Source organism: Alternaria arborescens (assembly GCF_004154835.1).
Source record: "Alternaria arborescens strain FERA 675 chromosome Unknown contig_4, whole genome shotgun sequence".
NCBI lineage: Eukaryota > Fungi > Ascomycota > Dothideomycetes > Pleosporales > Pleosporaceae > Alternaria > Alternaria arborescens.
In genome coordinates this window covers 302,328-322,426 of record NW_021167859.1, presented here as the reverse complement: position 1 = coordinate 322,426, position 20,099 = coordinate 302,328, and the positions used below count along the sequence as shown (strand labels likewise).

The window sequence follows — 20,099 nt, the reverse complement described above, 5'->3', positions numbered from 1 at the left end:
TAGTTAATTGCTTGAAGGCTACTCACTTCCGTAGCTTAATCTCAATATCCACCCCGAACGAGACAACACCAATCACAACTACGATGAAGACCTCCAAATTTGCACCGAAGACGCCCGCAGAGAGGCTAGCGCAATCAAAAGCCGATAAGCTCAAGCAGGACAAAGATCGAGTTACGCGACTGTTAGGACGCGTCCGGTGGAAAGCAGAAATGCTCATGGTGTCTTACTTTCGAACCATGGAGATTGTACAGGCAGCTGCTCAGCAGAATGGGGATCACCAGTCCCAGCATGCAATGGGTAGCGGCGCGTCGAGTGTAAGTGGTTACGAGCCTCAACAGCCTGGACGCCGCGAGACTGACATTGCGCAGAAGCAAGCCGAATCCATGTTCAAGGTAGACTTCTTCGAGTTTTACACGCTACTAGAGCGTTACATCACAGATTGTCTCGCTATATTCGGCGTTTTTGTTTCTACCTCCGCGCCGCGCATAAACTTCAATGCCCTCCGTTACGAGACCAACCCCGAGCTTCACCGAACGCGACCGATGGCTTCGCATGCATTCCACGCCAACCTTCTAGAAGCATTGGATGACGAGAAGTGTCCGTTGGCAGGATCACTAGGTCTACAAGAGGTCCGTGTACAACTAGGCATCGCAAAAGAATACCGTAATGCTTGGAAAGATGCGGATAGCAAGGCAAACATTTCCGACGGCGACGAGCGCGCACATATAACGCTTCAAAATTTGCAGCTAGAAGATATGTTGCGCAATATCATTGGCGGATGTGACCTTGCTCACGAAGCAGTGCAGCAGCATTCCGACGATACTACAAATGGGCGTGCACTGACTAGCCAAGACTTTGAACCGAAGAACATGTACGGACATATGAGCATGGAGATTGAGGATACACCATTTGAATACATGGACGACGCGATGGAGCTGGATTGAATGTGATATATACAGTATTATCCATGGAGGAACAAGACTTTCCACTACTCACGCGCCGCGAACCAGCGTACCCGACGGTATACGCACACCCTTGCTTCACTTCTCAGATGGAGCAAGCACACAACGAGCGCAGCTCCTGAGTTGTACTCTTCAAACTATGCTGACATCTTCAATCCACGCCGATGAAAAACGTTCTGGGAATAGCGAGAGCATATAACCGCGAGAAATCTGTAGTAATGCATAACGAGACAAGGTCAGTTGACTACGTACTCTTGATTTGTATCTACTCCTACTCGCCCCCTCTCTTTCTGTCTGCCTCGTCATAAGCACAGAGACTGAGCCGCAGCGCTCATATGCCCAGTGCACATGATCGGATTCATTCTGCGTTCGCCTTCCCCTCGAGCTCGCGTCACGTTACTTCTGTCTCAAGTAACCACTTTCCTACTTTCTAGTCTTTCTTCAATTCCACCTATCGCCTCGATCGGGCTCATCGACCGTTCTTGCTCAATACCAATCTCTTGCATCATACGTTCTTCTTCTGGCTCTTCGTCTTGCAAGACACTGTCCGCACGATATCTGTTGCCATCCGCCTTGGCTGCTGTCTCCTCATGCACAAGCTGCTCTTGTTCCAGTTCCCACTTGCACCTCTCTTTGCAATCCCAGCATACACTTCTCTTACATACGCGCATGTCGTACTTCCACTCATGTCGGTTCAGCATCTCCTGACAGTGTGCACAGTCCATCGGAATGACAATCGTCTCCATGTCGCCGCGTCGACGTGCGATGCTGAGACCCTTGCTAGTGCGGGTGTAAATCTTCATGTCTCCCTCGCTGTCAACGTCAACACCGTCGAACACAACGAGCTTGTCGACCTTGCACCACCACGCAGGTCGACTTTCAGCTTCTGTTCGCGCACGAACTGATGTGCTGGTGAACGCATCCACCTGAGCACCTGGACCTGGAAGCCAGCAGCCATTTGTCGTCTGCCTCGGTGGTGTAAACACGCGCGTCTTTTCTTCCTCGACCCTTTCTTTCTTCGTCGACATGTTCAGTCGTTCCTGTAGTAGCGCTGTGGGTGACCTCAGAGCGGCTTTCGATTGAGTCTTCGAATTGCGGATCAAATCGTAACGCTTCTCGAGCTCGGAGCGTGGCTTGGATGAGTCGGATACTGGGTTTGCCCCTAGATTCAGCTCTGCGGGTCGCTTCAGACGTGCAATTGAATCTGTGCGTTGCCGAGGCGAAGACGTCGATGCTGAAGCAGTGTGCTTTGAAGAGACGGATGCGTTTCTTGATCGCTGGTTGAAGTCGCTGAGCGCAAGAGATGCGGGCCGCGATTGTGGTGGTAGGTTTTCGTCGTCTGAGACGTACACACCGGAGTCTCGGTCGTGGGATTGAGTCGAGGTTTTGTCCATTGCGGACGGTACTGGTCTTTTGAGGGAGTTTTCGTGGTTGGGGGACCGCTCAAGAGAAGAAGACAAAGGTTCCAGCTGTTTTGGAAGTTTTTCTTGAGCCTGTTGGGGATGTCCCGATCGCTCTTCGTTGATGATGGCACGCGACTCATCCGCTGCAGTAGCACATTGGAGTTGCCCTGATGGCGATGATTTGGGTGGTGGTACTGGCGGATCATCATTGTCGGTGGAAATCAACTTCTTCGAGTAATTTCTGACTTTGGAGTGGACTTCTTGCTCCGACTCCCTAGTCGAAAGATCTTGTTCAGCAGCAGATGGTGATGCGATGAGCGGCTCGGTCTCTGATACTAGGTCAGGTTGTGGTGATTGTAGTGGCATGGCGTCATCGTCAAAAAGGAAGACACCGGAATCTTCGCCATCTGGATTCAGGTTCAAGTCCTTTGCTACCAAAGGAATGAGGATACTGGGTTGCTCAGTCGCAACATCCTCAGTAAGCAGTGGTGTCTTCGTAGGATCGCCTTTGGAGCTCTTCCAGAAAGCGAATGACGGCATGGTGAATCGGAAAAGACTGTGGATACGATAAGAATCGATATTAAGTAAGATGGAAGATTGTATCTTGCATATTTGTTGCTGGCGAGTTGTTCTTTACATATCTTGAGTCGCTACACATTAAGCATGGGATACAGGCTCAGCCCCCGCATTACACACGTCCTCGACCTATGCCGCTGTTTCCTCTTGATTCACGAAACAGTACTTTGTGTAATCTCTTTTGCCCTTCCAGAAGGTTGCTCAGCTTCCAAGATACCATGTGCTGTGGAGTCGGTCGATTCGAAACACTGACAGCTGGGATCTGGTTGGTGGCATGTTTGACACATCCCAGCTCGGACCTGTATCAGATGGGATTACGACGTTTATGCGCACCTTGCACAGGCTTACAGCGACTAGGATCATGCTGTTGTCTATCGACAAGAGGATGTGCGACGGGGATGAGCTTTATGCGTGATGATGGTGGTTGTTGGATATATATGATCTACGTGGTTTTCCATGGACGTTTTGAAACAATCACACGGGGAATTGTCTATGCACGTACTCTTCTTCTGCTATTGCCTTCATGCTTCCGTGCGGAAAAGCATGATGGCCTCTTTACTCGTACCTGGATACCGCTCAGACGACGCGTCCCTTGACCTGCTTGATGTTCTTGACGTTGATATCGCGCCAGAACGCAGCCGCAATGAGAGCGCATGACAGCATGCAAATACTCGTGATCAACATGAGTCGCTGCGAGTCGGCGTAAGACTGCGTGATACCAGTCCTCTCCGGCGATCCCCACTTGTATGATAGCTGGTTCGGCAATGAAGCGTAGATGTCCGCAACATTGACACCAGCCGGAACGTTCTTGACAAGATTGTTGTAAAAGGTCCCAGTCCAGATAGCAGCGGAGACAGTACTTCCAACCGCGCTACCAATAGAGCAGAAGAGGTTGAGAACGGCGATAATGACAGCCATGTGCTGATGATCCGAAGGCGCCATCATGGCCAGCTCGCCAGCGATAACGATGGTGCCTCCAGCTACTGCCGTGAAGATCTGCGTCATGACAATGTACCCCACTGATGTTCCAGGCTGCCGGAAGTGAATCATTAGTCCCAGCGCTAGGATATCAATCGGCAGTGCAAAGAAGACAGCAACCCACTTGAACCTTCCTGTAATCCTAATTGCTGGTCCCACGGCTGCCAAACACCAGAAGCAGGAGACAACGCGGTAGATGCTCTGGACATAACTGGCCGTAGTGACGTTGAGGTTCCAAACCACTTGCAACATGGAGCCGAAGTATGATCCCCAAACCGCGCTGTTGAAGTAAACAAAAACGAACATGACGCCGGCAAGGAAGACGGTTCGATCCAGGAGCAATTTATACGGGATGAACGTAACGGGCGCAAAGAACCTTTCCCAGATGGGGAAGGCGATGAGAAGGACGAAGCCAGCGACGATCATACCAATGATCATGGGACTCTTCCACTTCTCCGCTTGGTAGCTGTATAGACTGAATGGCAGCAAGAACAACGCCATGCCTGCTACCAAGATCAGTATTCCCACGGCATCAATATCGATGCAGAACTTCTTGATGGCTGCCGGGCTCCAGTCAATGCGGCGTGGCTCGAGTAGACCTTGTTTACGGGCTTTGCGATCGTTGAAGAGAACCAAGGCTGCAAGAGGAACGACGACGACGGGGATGACGATTGTGAAGATGCCAAACGCCCAGCGCCAGCCGGGGCCAGCGAGAACGGATTGAGCAACAGGACCGCCGATCCAAGTTGTGATTACGTAGGGCGAGGTTGCGAAGGAGAGCATGAGGGCGCGATTCTTGAGGGTCGAGGTATCGGCGATGAAGACAGTAAGAATGTACGATACTGCTTGAGATCTGGATATCATCGTGTCAGCGTTAACATCTTCTTATTTTGATCGGTAATGAACAAGAATTACATACCCTGTAGACGAGAATACTTGCGCCGCAGCATATGTCTCTACATTCTGGCATGAAGCCATCATGATGTATCCCACCATCCATACAAATAGTGAGAGCAAGAGCCCCTGAGGTCGACCCCACATATCGAGTAGCTTGGCCAAGGGAATCTTGGACAGCCCGCCAATGATGGAGGACATGATTCCAGTAGCGGCAGTAAGAGAGTGCAGACGGAAGGCACTGGTGACATAGGGATTCATGGCGCGGACGACGACTTCTTGGAGGGCGGTGACGAAGTAGATCCACCAGATGCTGCGTGGGTGTCAGTGAACATACTGGACGAAGATGTGAACGAAAGGGGGTGACAAACATAACATAGGCGCCAATAAGATGGTGTTTTGTCCATACTGATGCTGCAGCTTGGACGGCCTTGACACCTGCCTGAACGTTGCTGGAGAGACTTTCTTCGTCGCTGACCGTGTCGTGGGGGCCATCTGTCTGGGCGCCTTTTTCCGCATCGCTGGTTTGACGAGAAGCCTCAACAGGCTCGACCGAGTCAGTGGCCCTGTCTTTGGAACGATCAAAGAAGTGCATAATTGAAAAGGGCGGAGTGATCACAGTGTGACCAGAGAACGAGGCGGAAGAGATCAGCAACGAGAGATGCCACGTTCAAGCAGTATAGGTTTTCACAGCATACTCTTATATCACGCTCAGGCTTCTAGAGCCCTAATACACCCGTTCAACACTCGTATAAGACCCAGGAACGCACTCCTTCAGACCACCATCGATCCACCATTGGCCCCTCCAAAACCACATCACTGGAAGCACCTTCGATTTTTGCACCGGTTATATGACTATACAACAGTCTTGAGGACTTGGCATAGCTTGGTACGAGAAAATCGATACCTAGAGTAGTAATAAGGATGAGTAGGGTGGAGTGAAGGCGTTCGTGAAGGAGACTAGCGTGGAAAATTCGATCTGATTAGATGTAAAGATGATCTTATCGCGGACAGTCGGGGTCGGAAAAGCCCGGTGCAAGCTCGGATCTAGGATTGATGAGGAAGAACATGCGACGTGTTGTTTGCACGTGAATTCCATATTTAAATGAGACAGTTATATTGTCTTTTGTTCGCCTTCTAAGGCTGGCAAGTCTCCTCAGCATTTCCGAAGAAGTTGAAAGTGCATGCTGTCCACGCCGTCGGTTGGGCACGAGAGATGTCACTCTGTTGCGCGGGCCCAAAGGGAGTCGAAATTGGACCATGATCGATGACCATTCATCATGTCACACGGAAAAGTGCTGCGCCTCTTGAACATGGCATGTATGGCAATGCGCTCCCGTGGTTACAGCGTCTCAATGGTGTTTCGGCCGGCTAAAGGGCAGCAGCCGGCACACAGTGGGATCCTCCAGGGGGCTATTGGGTAGACTCATACCCGTCTGAGGTGAGAGCGTGCCGACCCACGAGTGACAGACAGGAAACTACGTGAGCAGGTGTGGGATGGTTGCTGAAGTACGTGGGGTGCTGCTCACTTGCCAGTTGTGTTGTGCATGGGATTTGCTTCTGCTCGAGTGCCGACATGGCGCGAAACCCTGAAGGGAACCTAGTTTCCTGGCTATCGCTATCACGGTGTTGGTTGTACAGGCCACGGGTAATTCTGAAGCGTCTGCCATAAGATGGGCAGGCCGCAGCTGACAAGGCGAAGTTGTGTTATTCGTCTCATTCCGGGTACGTCTTTGTGATGCGCTGTCAAATTGTGCCTGCAGCCTGAAAGCGCCTCGTCAGCGTTCCCGCCCAGGGCTGGCCCGACAATGGCATCCTGCCTTGGATCGATCCTACACTACCCTACATCATCGACCTGCAGCGCTTCAGCACGACGTTAAACCGTCTACATCGTCGCCTATTGCCAACCCCCCTGTTCCGACAGCGACAACTCAGTCCCCACGCTACCCAACAACCGTTTGACGCGTAGTCGTACTCATTACAGCAGCCTCATCGCTTTGACCGCCTATTCGTACCGGGCCGCGCTGTTGTCCAGGCCCGAACCCGCACGAGATGCCACGAGTGCTTTGGCCCATTGAAGCAAAAGCACGTCCATGATGGCTTCGTCCAGATCCACCGCCGCTGACGAACTCAACGCCTTTGAGTCCTTCACAGGCGTCGAGGAGAGTGCAGAGCCCACTACGTCAACCACCCGCGACGACTCCACAGCAGACATGGCCAGAGACACGTCTGCTCCGCCCATGGGCCAAAACTCGGCTGGCCAGCGCCTGTTCCATGCGACCAACTCCCCCTCGCCGCTGTCGTCGCGAGAGGCTTCTCCTCGCCCGCACAAGCGCAATGCCACCCCGTCGGGCGCAGGCACGACTGCCAGGCCTTCCTTCAGAACACGCAAGAGCAGCGCCGATGCCAGCCCAAGTCGAGGTTCCAGCCTGTCCAACTCGACGACCGCCGCCGCCCCAGGCCATGCCTCCCCGACGGTGCAGCGAGCTCTGTCCTCCACCAGCATACCTGAGCTCACGCCTACCTCATCGACCGACACTGTACGAGCCCCGCGCCCTTCCAAGCCATCTTCAAAGTCGAATTCTGGCGAGACGACTCCCCATTGGCCCCTCTCGCCGCGCCTCAAATCACCACCACCGGGCGATGACGGCCGCTCACGTTCGCGCACAAACTCGCTGCGTGCGCAAATTAGGAAGCCCGAAGCTCAATCTGCACCCTCAATTGTTGTCCAGAGCTCGTCGCCCGCCTCGCTCTCCCGCTTCCCAGTGAGAGAAGAGGCGCCCGCAAGCGACCCCGACGAGCCTCAGCCACAGCCTGCGCCCAAAGCAACCTCGCGGAGTTCCGGCGGCGTGGCTCCCAAGCTGGCAACGGTGCAAGAATCTAGCTTGCCTGCCACACCCGGATTTGATGGTCTAGAGCCGCAAAGGTACGCTTTCCCCGCAACGGCCCCACTGTTTGTCATCGCGACGCACGTTAGACTAACCACGGAGCCAATTTCCGTTCCCATCCGCAAACTTTGTTAACCTCGTTCTTAGCTTTGTTCCCTCAGCGACTGCCCACAAAACCGATCAGGACCGAAATGACGTCAATTCGTCCAAAGTTACTGAAGACCTCAGCACCAAGCACGACAACACCAAGCACACAGAGAGTGGTAGCGACAGCGCGACCAAGAGCGCCAAGAAGGGCAAGATGCAGGAGCAGCGCAACACGTACACCCATCGCCCACACACCGTCTCCGCAAAGCCCTCCCTCTCTTCAATGTCGACGCGATCGCGAGACCCGCCGCTCCGCAACATGACAGTCGAAACTGAGACCGTGCCCTCTGTCGCGCAGCCATCCATAGTGAACCAGGACCGGTCCGCGTCTGGTCGCGTAGATGGTGGAATACGACTAAAGGCCAGCAACGAGACGATTCGACCCAAGAAGGAAAGGAAAGCCCCCAAGCGCAAAGCCGCATCCATTAATGCAGGCACTGGTAGGTTGCAACACATTTCGTACCACTATTACACCCCGAGCCGGCCGGACCCCGGTTCTCGCTCAAGCATGAACCCGTCATTCGGCAGCCCCGTCTCATACCGTTCGTATGACGACCGGCGCTCGTTATTGACCATGTCGCCCCCGAGTTCAGAGCTTCGCATGGCTCCTCTTCGCCCCCCTCTCAAATATTTTTATTCAAGCACTAACACAAGTACCCGTACAGCTTCGTCCAAAGCCGATGTATTCGAACAAAAGGTGGCCAGCGCGGTTGATGAGGCCGACTCCTCTGACTCCGATGCGACCTTCATCTATGAGTCGAACCCTCCCGAACAGCCGCACCGCAGCCGCCAACATCACTCACGAACGCCAAGCATGACGTCGCTAGCCAGCCTCACGGACCCACGACTCCAGATACGCGACACGCACAAGCACCCGAGTAAGAAGAGCAGCATAAAGTTCACGAACCCGTACAACAACCCGAGCATTGACGGCGATGATCGAGGCGAGGGCACCATCCGGATAGGCTCCGGGCGAGCGGGTGGAGGCAGTCATCATCACCACATTGGACGACATGGCCAGGGTCGCGGCGCACTCAGCCACCTTGCTATGGAGAGTGACACATCGGTACCACAGTCTTCGCGCGCACGTGGCCCGTCATCAAGAAATGCGTCGCAACCCAACAGCCCTCGCTTCCACACCTTCAATGTTGGGAACGGTCATAGCAATGGCAGCAAGAAAAGTGGAGAATATTCGGCAGCATACGATATCGACGCCGAAAACATTGCCGATGATGAGCGCACACCGCTGATTCAATCTGGACGAAGTCCACGTTCTACCCGAACCTCCCGCCAGCGCAATACCACCACCATACGCCAACTAGAGCGCCGGCATCATCGCGATGGCGGATGGTGTCGCCGTTTCGCGGGCTGCCTCGTCCTTACGATTCTGCTGCTCGTCGTTGTGTTCTGCGCTATTGGCCTTGTTTTTGCTACCACGAAGCCTCTCACTAGTCTCGTGGTGCGAGACATACAGAATGTTGTAGCGAGTCAAGAGGAGGTTATGCTGGATCTCATAGTTAACGCGGTGAATCCCAACATCATCGGCGTTACTGTCTCCGACATGGAGGTCTCGCTGTTTGCTAAGAGCAAGCACGTTGGATCAGATGCTTGGTGGCGCGAGCACGGGAACGGTCCACACGACGATGTAGAACACTGGACACCCATCGAAGAAGAAGCAATTCCAGAGATCTCGATTGCTGGTGTAGATGAAGGGACAGATCCCATTGAGGGCGAACCTCGTACCATGCTTCTAGGACGCATTGCCCACTTCGACTCACCACTAAACTTTGAAGGTTCCTTTTTCCAGCGGAAACGCGCCGAATCTATTGGCGAGATTCGACTTTTGTACCCCGGAAATAAGACAGAAGCCGGAGGCAGCGAGCGATGGGAGGAAGTCCTGCAATATCCTTTCGAGTTGATCGTGAGGGGTAACTTCAAGTACACACTGCCTCTCAGTACGCAGGAATTCAAGGTCCCTGTTACGGCATCCCATTACTACGACCCAGATATCGAGCGCAAAAAGGAACTCGACAACGTAGAGAGCAAAGAAAAGAGGAGGAATATATCACCTGTATCAACAAAACCACGGGGACGATACGACCGTAGAGCCTTACCGTTCTGGAGTCCCCGATAGCATACTGTTCATTTTTGTAACACAACGTTCCAGAACCAGAGGGGTCTGCACAACCGTGCGGCCCCAGCAACATCGCCCAAAAGAAACTGATACCCACTAAACACGAGTTCACGACACAATAGACTTGTCCGGCCCGGCATCTGCGACATCAGCAAACGCGTTGCCTTTTTTTCCGGCTCCACAGCCGTTCACGAATTCCTTTTTCGATCTGCAAACTACCACACCGCCTCATCTGAACCGGCCCTTCGCGTTCTCTCATAGCGAATGTTTTTAAACAAGCGTTCTCAACCTTGCGCTTCAGCGATGGTGTTTGTATCATGAAATCTTTCTGCATTTTCAAACTTCAGGTGGACTCGGCCTCCGTCCCCTCAAACTTTTTTTTTTTAGCGCGTTTCTGGTTTTACGCTTGGAGGTGGATTGCTTTTTAATGCATCCAAACTACACTCGCTTTGATCTTTCTTCCATGTATCCATAATTTAGCCTTGTTTTTTTCATTTTGATTGAACTTCTGCTTGTTCAATAGCGGCTAGGGTGGGTGCATAGGTTAGGCATGGCATGGCATGGTAGGGACTGGAAAGGCACTTGCATCACACTGGGAGCAAGGGACTATAGGAATGATACTAAGTCACTCATACTGATTTTTCGCCTTGTGAAATATGCTTTGTGCTTGTATGGTTGTGAGCTCTTACGGTCGGATTATGAAGGTAGCTGGTCATGACTGGGGAGAGTCATAAGTACCGTCCGGTCAAGGAGTCATGTTGGATTATCTACTAAAGGCCGATCGAGCTAACTGCGACTGTACATGAGGATATAATCTACAATAAGCCTGAAGAGCAAGTGGGCAGCTTGACCAGGAAACCTTGGAAATTCGCTCAACCTGGCCAACCTTGCCAACCTTGCCCTTAATGCAGGGTCATCGACCACCTTGCACTTCTTCTACTTGATATCGTCAGCAATATTAGCTTCAAGAACTTCCTCACGCTTCTTCTGCAAGTAAGTCTTATTAATCTCGATTCCAGTCGCATTCTTCCTCCTCAATAACCCCTCAAATTTTCATTGGCATCTCACTCTTTCTAGCCCACCTTTTCCTTATGAATGTTCGTCTTCACGTGGCCTGAGAGCTCCTCCCAGTGCCCCACCAACTCGGCGTTCTTGCCCCGTGTGTAGCGATTGCAATCGTGAAGGTGACATTGTAGTCGAAGTTGGTTGACAAACTGGCGGAGAACGTGGATATCATAGGGTTCAGTACAATTAATGCGACGTAACGAAAGCCTGTTGCGTCGAGGGTCGCGTAGATGGAAGTGAAAGGAGGTGGATGGAAACGCATCTGACCGCTAATGGCTTATTAAGGATAGTTTACAGACCCTCTATTAGCAGAAGTCTTCGCTGGTGAGCTCTCGTATATTTGCTGGCTTGTTTACATCAAATCGAGGTCCGTAAGGGGATGATTCCCGTTGGGTATCTTAATCTTTATGTCGAAAGGCGTGATAGTTCATGAAGAACATGTCCACCTAACAAGCATACCTGCTCTGTTCCTTATCGAGCTAAGCTTTCAACACAGTGAGAGTGATGAATTCGACGCTGTAGCCTAAAGAATGACGAAAGAGCTTGGTCATATGACCCGCAAGTTCACCATTCACTATCAACACTTTGCGTGGCCCAAGCTCAGGTCTAGCGTCGCTCATTGTTTATCTTACGTCGCTTCTCCACCTTGTCTCTCTTCTATTCTCTAAATTCGCACTCAAACCGCTAGGTGCGGTGCGATTCGCAGCCTTTTGGTATCTCAGTTCGCGCCGCCGCTCGATTGACTATATTCCCCGACGCTTCTACTTTTGCTATCAAGGTAACGCACGATTCACCATCTATCAACTATAACCCAATCTGACTTGTTGTACGTACAAGGTGTTGGGTTCTGGCGCAATCTTACAGGACCGAGAATACTAGTCGATTGGCGAACGCGACTGAGTGACACCAACAGGTTTGCTGGACCCCCACAGCGGCTGGTAGCTTGAACTATCAGTCGGCTGGCCTTCATTCTTCTTGGGTGAAGGTTCTGAAGGGTCTATGCTGAGTCTGGGAAAGTAATGGCTTCTCTGACAAGACATAGATCGGAGCATTCAGCGGTCTTGCAAGACAACCACCTTTGACTCCGACACCTCACTGAATCTCTCGGGGATAGAGGGGTGCCCAGGCAGATCGATCGGCTTCATGCTTTAGGGTCCGTCGTCTGGTTCAGATGGGTGATGGTCTCTGCATGTATGTCAGGTCGAGAATCGTAAAGAGACGGGCTGCCCCAGCTGTCTTCTTGGTGGCCTTGTTACACACCACAACGATGGTGGTTCGATTCCACTTCCGATTCGACCCGCCGTCAGTGTGCCCTTTCGGGTTATGCGTGCGGAAGATATCTGCGACAAGATGTTCTCTTCAGAGGACTTCTGACAGGTCAAGTGGCCCATGATATATGGCATACATGTACGAGGCTCTCCTATCGACGACAGAGGGACAAGGATCGTCTGAGGTTGTCACAAACCTAAGATGCGAATGTGTTTCTCGAACCCCGGCACTTGAACGGGATACGGTAAAACGTCAATGTTCAAGACTGCCGACGATCGGGTGGCGGTAAAAAGCCCTCGGTAGATGCTATGTCACCATAGTCTTCCTTGTGTGTTATGGCTGGGCGAGACTTCAACATCTCGACATCTCCAAGTGTGCGCTAGCATCAGCAGCGATACTCTCACACTTTACAGACCAAACGTCAAGGCACGCGACGCATGTCGTCCATTGGCAGGTCTCTACTGGGATTCAACTCCCAGTATCTTTTTCATCGAGTCATGAGCCTTTAGGGCGGGTCTCGAGGAAGAAGACAGCACAGCTCGTCACACCAGAGCTGACTGCTAGATATATGGATTAGCATGGCCAATTCCACTTTGCAATCTAGGTGTTGTTAGCAATCTCAAAGTATGTCCCGACACGGCGCGTCACACCTGTGCTCTTTCTGCATCTAGCGAGCGTATGACGTTTGCGCCCAGAACAACGCTAGCCTATCCAAGCCACATACGTCGGCGACTGCGCAGAACAAGGAAGTCTTGCGGCCTCGTCACTGAGATCATATTGCCAGAACGAGAACGGAGAATGTGCTTTTGGGTCTACTGGAGGCCTGATTTCTGGGGCAATAGCCATTGGATCATACTTCCAAAACGCGCAGAGTCTGTACTTGTATTGAGCCTGCACTCTCACAAATCGAGGTCAGTTTGGACTGAATCAAACGCAGTAGTAGCATATGTATTGTATATTATTAATTATGCTATCTATGCCTGATCCAAGACCAAGCTATCCCAGAGCCACCCTCTCCATTGCGTAGTCCTAGTAACCTTGATGTCTAGGCGGTTACCCTCGCTCTTCAACGCTCCATCCGCGATTGGGAATTCGAGCAATCTCCACTCGCCCGCTCGTGTGGCACCACGATACGTGTCTTGGCTGTTCAATAGACTGGCGCTCGTGATGTTTCCCACCTTGACGTCGTTGAGCAGAATGTCGCAGCTTGAGCCTTGTGAGAAGCCCGCAAGGGATACCGTCAATTTAGCGGCGGATGTGCTCTTGGATGGGAAGAGAACAGACCAGGTGCCGAGTGCAGATTGACCAAAGCACCAGTCAAGAGCAGAGCTGGTGCCGACGGTGTAGGTGAGGTTTCCTGGGCATTTGGAGATGCGACCGTGTTCGAATGGGTGAGCTGGGTCAGCAAGTTTGAACCCGTCGGTCGTACGATCGAAGTCGCCAATCTGGAAGATGCGCTTCTTGCTGTCGGTAACTTTCCAGGTCAATTCCTTGAGATTTGTGTTCTTGCCCTCGCGGATCTCCACATCGTTCTGGGTAAAGTTTGTTGTAACATCGCCAATTGCACCGCCATTGCCCCAAGCGTAGAGCGCATATGTGCCGGTGCGGATGTCGTGGATGTCAAACTTGCCATCTTCGTCGGCATAGGTAGTGTAGTAGTAATTCTGCCCTTGATCGAGAGTTGAAACCGTAGTGTTGCGGTTGTCTCCGAGGAAGACGGCAGCGCCAGCAGCTGGACGTCCGTCACTCAACAGGAGCTTGCCCTGCATCTTGCCGCGAGATTGGTAGGGCTTGTTGTCGAACCACTTGTAAGGCCAGGCTGCTTCTTCCTTCCCCCAGCGAGCTGCAGCATCGTCTTTGCTTCCGTCGTTGAGGTACCAAAGCCATGGGCCCCAGATCTTACCATCAGCGAAGGAATCGCGCGCAATGGCTTGGTAATGTGTGCCGTGGATCATATTCAGCTGAACTGCGTCTCCAGTTTGGGATTCACGATGAGTCTTTCATCAGTCAGTTTGGCATCATCTACTAGCAAGACAGAATCGGACATACCATAAGCTCTTGCTTGAGATGATCACCATTGTAGTAGTCCTTTCCAGGGTTGAGGTACCAGCTTCCCACCTCGTCGCCATAGACACCGTAGTATGTCTGGTCTCGGACGAAGCCGCTCCAGTCGTACTTTGTCAAGTACGACCCGTCAGCCTTTTGCCAGGTTTCATCCTGGACGTTGGTAGCTTGACGATATTCCTCTAATGCAGGAAGCACACCATCTTTTACGTTGTTGTGGCTGCGAGGAAACGAGACGTTATCGAGGCGCCACAAAGTACGGAACTCGCCCAGTGTAGGCAGGGCGTGGTTAACGAAGTACTGGTATGCGCCTGGGAGATCGTCGTAGATTACCCAATGGAAGTCGCCTTCCTTCGCCGTAAACTTGACATTGATGTAGTCGGTGTCAGAATCGACAATCGCGGCGGAAGTCCAGTTCAGATCAGATGCGGCGCCATCTACGAATTGGTTAGCGACGTGACGCCTTTATTTCGTCCAGCGCCCTGCTTGCACGTACTGTAGCTAACGTAATGCCCAACAGCATTCCCGACGCGATCTTTCCCGTTGTACCACAACTTATTAGCATACTGGCGATTCTGTGTAACGTTCCAGAGTTCGTTGCCAATAACCCAAGTTGAGTTTCCAAGATCTTTCAGAAAACTCTTGGGCTTCTTTGCGCGCTCCTCTACTGGCGCCGCAGCAGCCAGGGCAGCAAGACCGAGTAACTTGAATGCGCTCATCCTGAACACAATGATGCGCGAGTATTCTTGGCGAGGATGGGAATAAATTCATAGTTTCTCTGGGTATTATATATCGCTGCAGACATGCGCGTTGCTAGACAAGAGCACCCTTGCCTCTCGGCGCAGATGCCCCGAAGCTATTACCGGGTAAGCACTGGGGTCGCGGGGTACCTGGATTCTACCCCGGACAATTAACATTGTTCCTGCAATCGCAGTTCTTCGCTCTTCAGTAGCGTATTTTTAGAGCGGTGTCCGCATTCTGGAAATAGGAAGGCGTTCATCGTCGCATGCATCGTACAGGGTCCGAGGCATGAGGCTCGCTGCACAACGTGGTCAACGGCCACATCGTTGGGCGAAGAGGCACCGAAATCATCTTGGAAGCGTTAGACGAAGCCATAATCGATATCACGAGGTACCAGTAACCGGGTCGATGCTTGCGGTGATGTAAAGTTCAGGAGGCGTGGAAAGACACCGAGCGGGACGCTTACCTTTTGTGGACAGCTTCCATCGATCCGCCATTGTCGCACCGCGAACATTGGACTCGCAAAGATCTCAACGTGGTAGAGACTGGACTCCCAAGACATCATGAGAAAAAAGACAGGGTAAAAAACAATCTGGTAGCAGTACAGAGCGGTGTGGATGATCTTCGACTACATGCAACGCTTACTCCTCCAATGCCTTCGCGTCAGCCTCCTTTGGCGTATGCGTACCTGATTCAGCCGTCTTTTCGCCTTCGATCACTGTGACCGGCCCTCCGCGACGACCACCCTTTCCGGTGATGTCGCGCCACATGCCACCAAAGTTCCTTGCTAAGCTCTCACGGCCTTCCCATAGAGGATATACACCTACAGCCATAGTACTGCACATCAACCAGATGATGCCGACGATGACCCAACCCGAGAAGAATGATTGGCTGAAGATATAACCCGAGCCATAAAGCGGCATCGGCCAAAGTATGAGCAGGATGAGTGTCATGGTCGCAGTGGTGATCTTTGCGATCTTGGAGGCGCGGAATAGTTTGGCTTGCTCGGCGGCTTCGGCTTCTGGTGAGAGGGCAGCATGACGGCCGTGCACAGCTTCGAGGTCCATGTGCGCGGCTGCTGTGACATCCGAATCGTCCACAAGGCGAATGTTCTTCATTGATACCCAATCGTAGTTGTCTTGGTCTTCGTTAGCATGCGCTCAGTCGAAGGGATTACAAACTCACCAACTCCGAATATCAACGTCAAAACTGGAATGAAAATGACAGGCGATAGCAGCGCAACAACATTACCAGCCAGCATGGGGTTGTTGGCGCCAGACGTAGCGACGGTGATGACACCATCGTTCAGCTTGGAGGTGGTGACAAGCCAAGTAATAATGCTGCAGCACAGGCCTAACACAGGGGACAAAGTTGCTGCCCACTTATTCTGACCTTTCCACATCAACGTGAGAGTTGCCGGAATCACCGCAGACGAGATAATCACGCCCATGAAGACGTATAGCCAGCCCATGCTGATACCAGCATACCAGAGCCCCGTTGAGAACGCAGCCATGACCAGTCCAAAGCCGCACACGCATACGTGTGACGTGTAAACAAGACGTCGGCCGCTCGCGCCTGGGTTAATGTAGGTAGCGTAGATGTCATATGTCAGGATACTAGAGACGGCAATAAGCTGCGCACTGAAAGCTGATGTAACAGCCATGAAAACGACGAGAAGTGTAGCTACTGCTCCTCCGGATCCAAGAAGCGCAACTGCAGCATATGGAAGCGTGAGACCGGCACTGATCGACGCTTCGTCCATGACGTTGGGATATGTGGGAAAGTACTCGGTGCTCTGTAGTGCAAGCGCGGCGAGACCCATGGTGGTCGCGCAAAGCCACTGGCAATGGTATTAGCACCAGACTCGGATATGGAATAATGAGAATCTTACCGGAATAGCGAACCAGGACAACCCGCCAATGATATATCCGGGAAGAGCGTGAACCGGGGATGCGGCAATGGCCTTGTTGTAGTCTTCGAATAGTCAGCTTTCGGTTTCTTCTAGCAGTGGATAACTTACATCCGTTGTCCATGAAGACAGTTCCGAAGTTTCCAATGATGTTGATGACGAAGAATATGGCGCCGTCCTTGCTCCGCATTGTAAGATAACTTCCTCCAGCGTTACCGGGAACAGGTGCCGTCGCTGAAAGCTCTTGTAGACGCTCGTATACCGCTTTAGTCGAACCAAGCCGGTCGCCAGTGGCGTACGTGGTGAAGGCAAAGGTCAAAAGGATTACGAGAAGAATGACAGTATGGACATAATCCGTCAGGAAGGTGGCCTTGATTCCACCAAACATCGTGTAGATCACGACACCCAGAGGAAGTAGGAAACAAGCCGCTGCTGTAGGCACGCCAGTCAAAGAGCTGATGACGGCTGATCCTCCGGTCAACAACATAGCTGTCACGAGTATGTTGGTGAAAAGGCCGAAAGTGATGTATACGAAATGAGTGGCCTTTCCATAACGAGCGCGCACAGCTTCGAGGAACGTCTATCATATGGTCAGACCTAATACCAGGCTGAGGAACGTGTTACACTTACATGAGCGTGAGGAGCTCGCCTCTTCAGTTCGATCGCAACGGTAGCAAATAGCAAGATCTGAACAGTGGCACCGGCAGCATACCAAAGCGGTCCAGAGACACCTGGGAATGGTCAAGGCTTGACCTTACAGCGATTTAGTTCTAAACATACCATAGCGGAAAGCAACTGATGAACTTTGCAAAAGCGTAGCGGCCCATGTCCAGGATGACACTACAGCTGATGCGACAAGACCAGATTTGACTGTACGGCCAGCAGTTGAGAACATCTCGGACGTTTGCAGCTCATTGTTGTAGCGTTTGAGCACCCATGTGGTGAAGACCTTGACATTGTCAGCCCTTGATGCTTGTACTGATGAAACCTCCCATACCATGCCCAGTGCGAAGAGGAACCCGACGCCCAATACGATGCCATAACCCCAAGCTTGACCAAGAGGTGAGGCCGAAGGCCCAATGGGAGTACCACCACCAGCCATGTGGAAAGACGGAGCGTGCTTCGAGTTTAAGCTTCAGAGCAAAGCGTTGGCTGTCAAACCATCTCGCCGGGGCAGACGATGTATCTATACCCCAATGCATCCCCACGATTACCGTTCCCCGGCTTCCGGCTTCAGCTCGGTCCCAAGACTGCTATCTCGAGCATTTCCAACCGCACATACCAACTGCTTTCACTTTGCAATTCAGCTGACGCATGATTGGCTGAAGATAGGCACATAGCAAGACTAGAGAACGTGGAATGAGAGCCAAGCCCAGAAACTTCTTGTCTGCTACGCAATCTTGAAGCTTGTGTTAGCGACGAAGTCTTGTTGTAGGACAATTTGAAGCTCTTAGCCGACTGGGCAATGCAGGATGGCTCGCCTATGCTGATAAGGAACATGTGCTTGCAAACGGATATGCATCACGCTTGTCTCATAGTGGCGGGCAGGACCGAACGGTGCAGCGGAAATTTTCTTGCTGCATTATGAATGGCCGACGGGTAAGGGTATTGGCTTGGGCAGGAAAACTTGGGTCTGGGCGTGGAGATGGTAATCATGTTGGAGGCATGTTGGAGTTGGTGGTTTCGATGAGGTAAACAGGAGATTGAAGATAAGCGATGGCTTGGTAGCCAATGAGACGGCGCTGGCGGTGGGGTCCGAAGTCGGCTTGCAGGAGCTGACCCCTGTGTCCCAGCTTTCTCCACGGTGATGATCGACGTGCATCGTTGTAATGTTGCTGTTACTCGATCACTTCGACAAATGCCAGCCACTCTTACCATGAGTCGTCCGCAGGGAAAATGCGAAGAGCTGGAACACTTCGGTACGAGGGAAGGCGTTAGTCGAATGGTGTCCATGATTGCTAAGGGCTTCTTTTTGCATCGTACTAGGGACGTAATTTTTGTGTAGCGCTTCGATGAACGAAGCGACGAAGTGTTTCATCGTTTGGTGTTGTTCTAAACACCTATCCTTCCGCTCATTCACTTTTCATCTCCATGGTCTTGTTGTCGGTCGCCTCAGTGTAGCCCTTCCTCCAAAGACTCTCCAGCGTTGACTCGCTGACTTTGGCGACCACCTTTGCGAGATTCCGGTGTTTTCCAATCATGCATCTGCTCCGCATCCGAGTCGTGAAGTAGCTTCGTCATGTTGCTCGCGGCTTTTGTTGGCTTTCGCACTCTGCCTGGTACATCTGGGGATATCCAAAGATTCGTAGATTGAAGCATTTATCCATCTTGTCGAAAGTAGGCTTACCCCGAGGTTTTCTGGGTCTTTGGTATTCGTTGAAGTCATGTGTTCATGGTACTGGTCTCTTTACTGTATCGCTTCACGTGCTTTGCGATTCGAGTTCCCTGACCTCTTGTCTGTTCCTTCCAATCAACTTCGACAGCATACTCACATCAGACAGAGACGCTGTCCGATTTCTACAATAGGAGACGTCCACTTTCGGTTTCGATCCTCATGGTTTGATATCCAATCGGGTTTGATTGTCACCACTACTCGACAACAGCCTCTCTTGCGCACAAAAACAACTCTGTTCCAGTTCCAGTCGTGCACCATGATCCATTCGCACTAGCCGTTGAGGAGTGGCAGCTGAGGCCTCGAACCGCGGCCACCCTGTATGCATTAGTTGTACCTCGAGCTCCACGCATTGTTAAGAACACAAGCAAACGATGACACGATCGAAGGCAAGAGACGGGCCGACCCTGTCTTCGACTCTGGAGGTGCCACGAGTAGCTCACTAGGATGCGTGTCTAAGCGTGCAGAACTGACAGGTACGATTGCGAGCGATCATTGCACAAATGACATTGACATCCAACGCAGGAGGTGTGTATGCTGGCGTCGCGCCACAGAAAAACAATCGACGGTTACGGCTTCACCCGGCTTACTCACGGTGTCACACCCCTCACGGTTGCAAGAAGCCTGTGTAACAGTTCATCTCCCGGTTCCAGCAAGATCCCAGCCATTGCTGGAGG

The 20,099-nt window shown here is 52.0% G+C and overlaps 6 protein-coding genes across 6 annotated transcripts; 2 read left to right on the top strand and 4 right to left on the bottom strand.

Annotated features, from left to right (window-relative positions):
* Positions 1 to 83: 83 nt before the first annotated feature.
* AA0111_g2191 (hypothetical protein) lies at positions 84 to 944 on the top strand (the record flags this gene model as incomplete). The annotated part of the gene is made up of 1 exon (XM_028647935.1): positions 84 to 944. The coding sequence occupies one exon, from the start codon at positions 84 to 86 to the stop codon at positions 942 to 944; it is 861 nt and encodes a 286-aa protein (XP_028510032.1).
* A 425-nt stretch (positions 945 to 1,369) lies between these two features.
* Positions 1,370 to 2,905, bottom strand: AA0111_g2190 (hypothetical protein; the record flags this gene model as incomplete). Its single annotated transcript, XM_028647934.1, has 1 exon — positions 1,370 to 2,905. The coding sequence occupies one exon, from the start codon at positions 2,903 to 2,905 to the stop codon at positions 1,370 to 1,372; it is 1,536 nt and encodes a 511-aa protein (XP_028510031.1).
* Positions 2,906 to 3,517: 612 nt separating this feature from the next.
* Positions 3,518 to 5,408, bottom strand: AA0111_g2189 (Siderophore iron transporter; the record flags this gene model as incomplete). Its single annotated transcript, XM_028647932.1, has 3 exons — positions 3,518 to 4,772; positions 4,839 to 5,126; positions 5,185 to 5,408. The coding sequence occupies 3 exons, from the start codon at positions 5,406 to 5,408 to the stop codon at positions 3,518 to 3,520; spliced, it is 1,767 nt and encodes a 588-aa protein (XP_028510249.1).
* Positions 5,409 to 6,909: 1,501 nt separating this feature from the next.
* On the top strand, positions 6,910 to 9,982 carry AA0111_g2188 (hypothetical protein; the record flags this gene model as incomplete). The annotated part of the gene is made up of 3 exons (XM_028647931.1): positions 6,910 to 7,739; positions 7,849 to 8,288; positions 8,514 to 9,982. The coding sequence occupies 3 exons, from the start codon at positions 6,910 to 6,912 to the stop codon at positions 9,980 to 9,982; spliced, it is 2,739 nt and encodes a 912-aa protein (XP_028510327.1).
* Positions 9,983 to 13,290: 3,308 nt separating this feature from the next.
* On the bottom strand, positions 13,291 to 15,099 carry AA0111_g2187 (hypothetical protein; the record flags this gene model as incomplete). Its single annotated transcript, XM_028647930.1, has 3 exons — positions 13,291 to 14,313; positions 14,366 to 14,817; positions 14,877 to 15,099. 3 exons carry the CDS (start codon positions 15,097 to 15,099, stop codon positions 13,291 to 13,293), a joined length of 1,698 nt encoding a protein of 565 aa, XP_028510334.1.
* A 663-nt stretch (positions 15,100 to 15,762) lies between these two features.
* On the bottom strand, positions 15,763 to 18,132 carry AA0111_g2186 (putative urea active transporter 1; the record flags this gene model as incomplete). The annotated part of the gene is made up of 6 exons (XM_028647929.1): positions 15,763 to 16,259; positions 16,307 to 16,961; positions 17,013 to 17,095; positions 17,142 to 17,610; positions 17,661 to 17,761; positions 17,811 to 18,132. 6 exons carry the CDS (start codon positions 18,130 to 18,132, stop codon positions 15,763 to 15,765), a joined length of 2,127 nt encoding a protein of 708 aa, XP_028510335.1.
* Between the last annotated feature and the right edge of the window lie 1,967 nt (positions 18,133 to 20,099).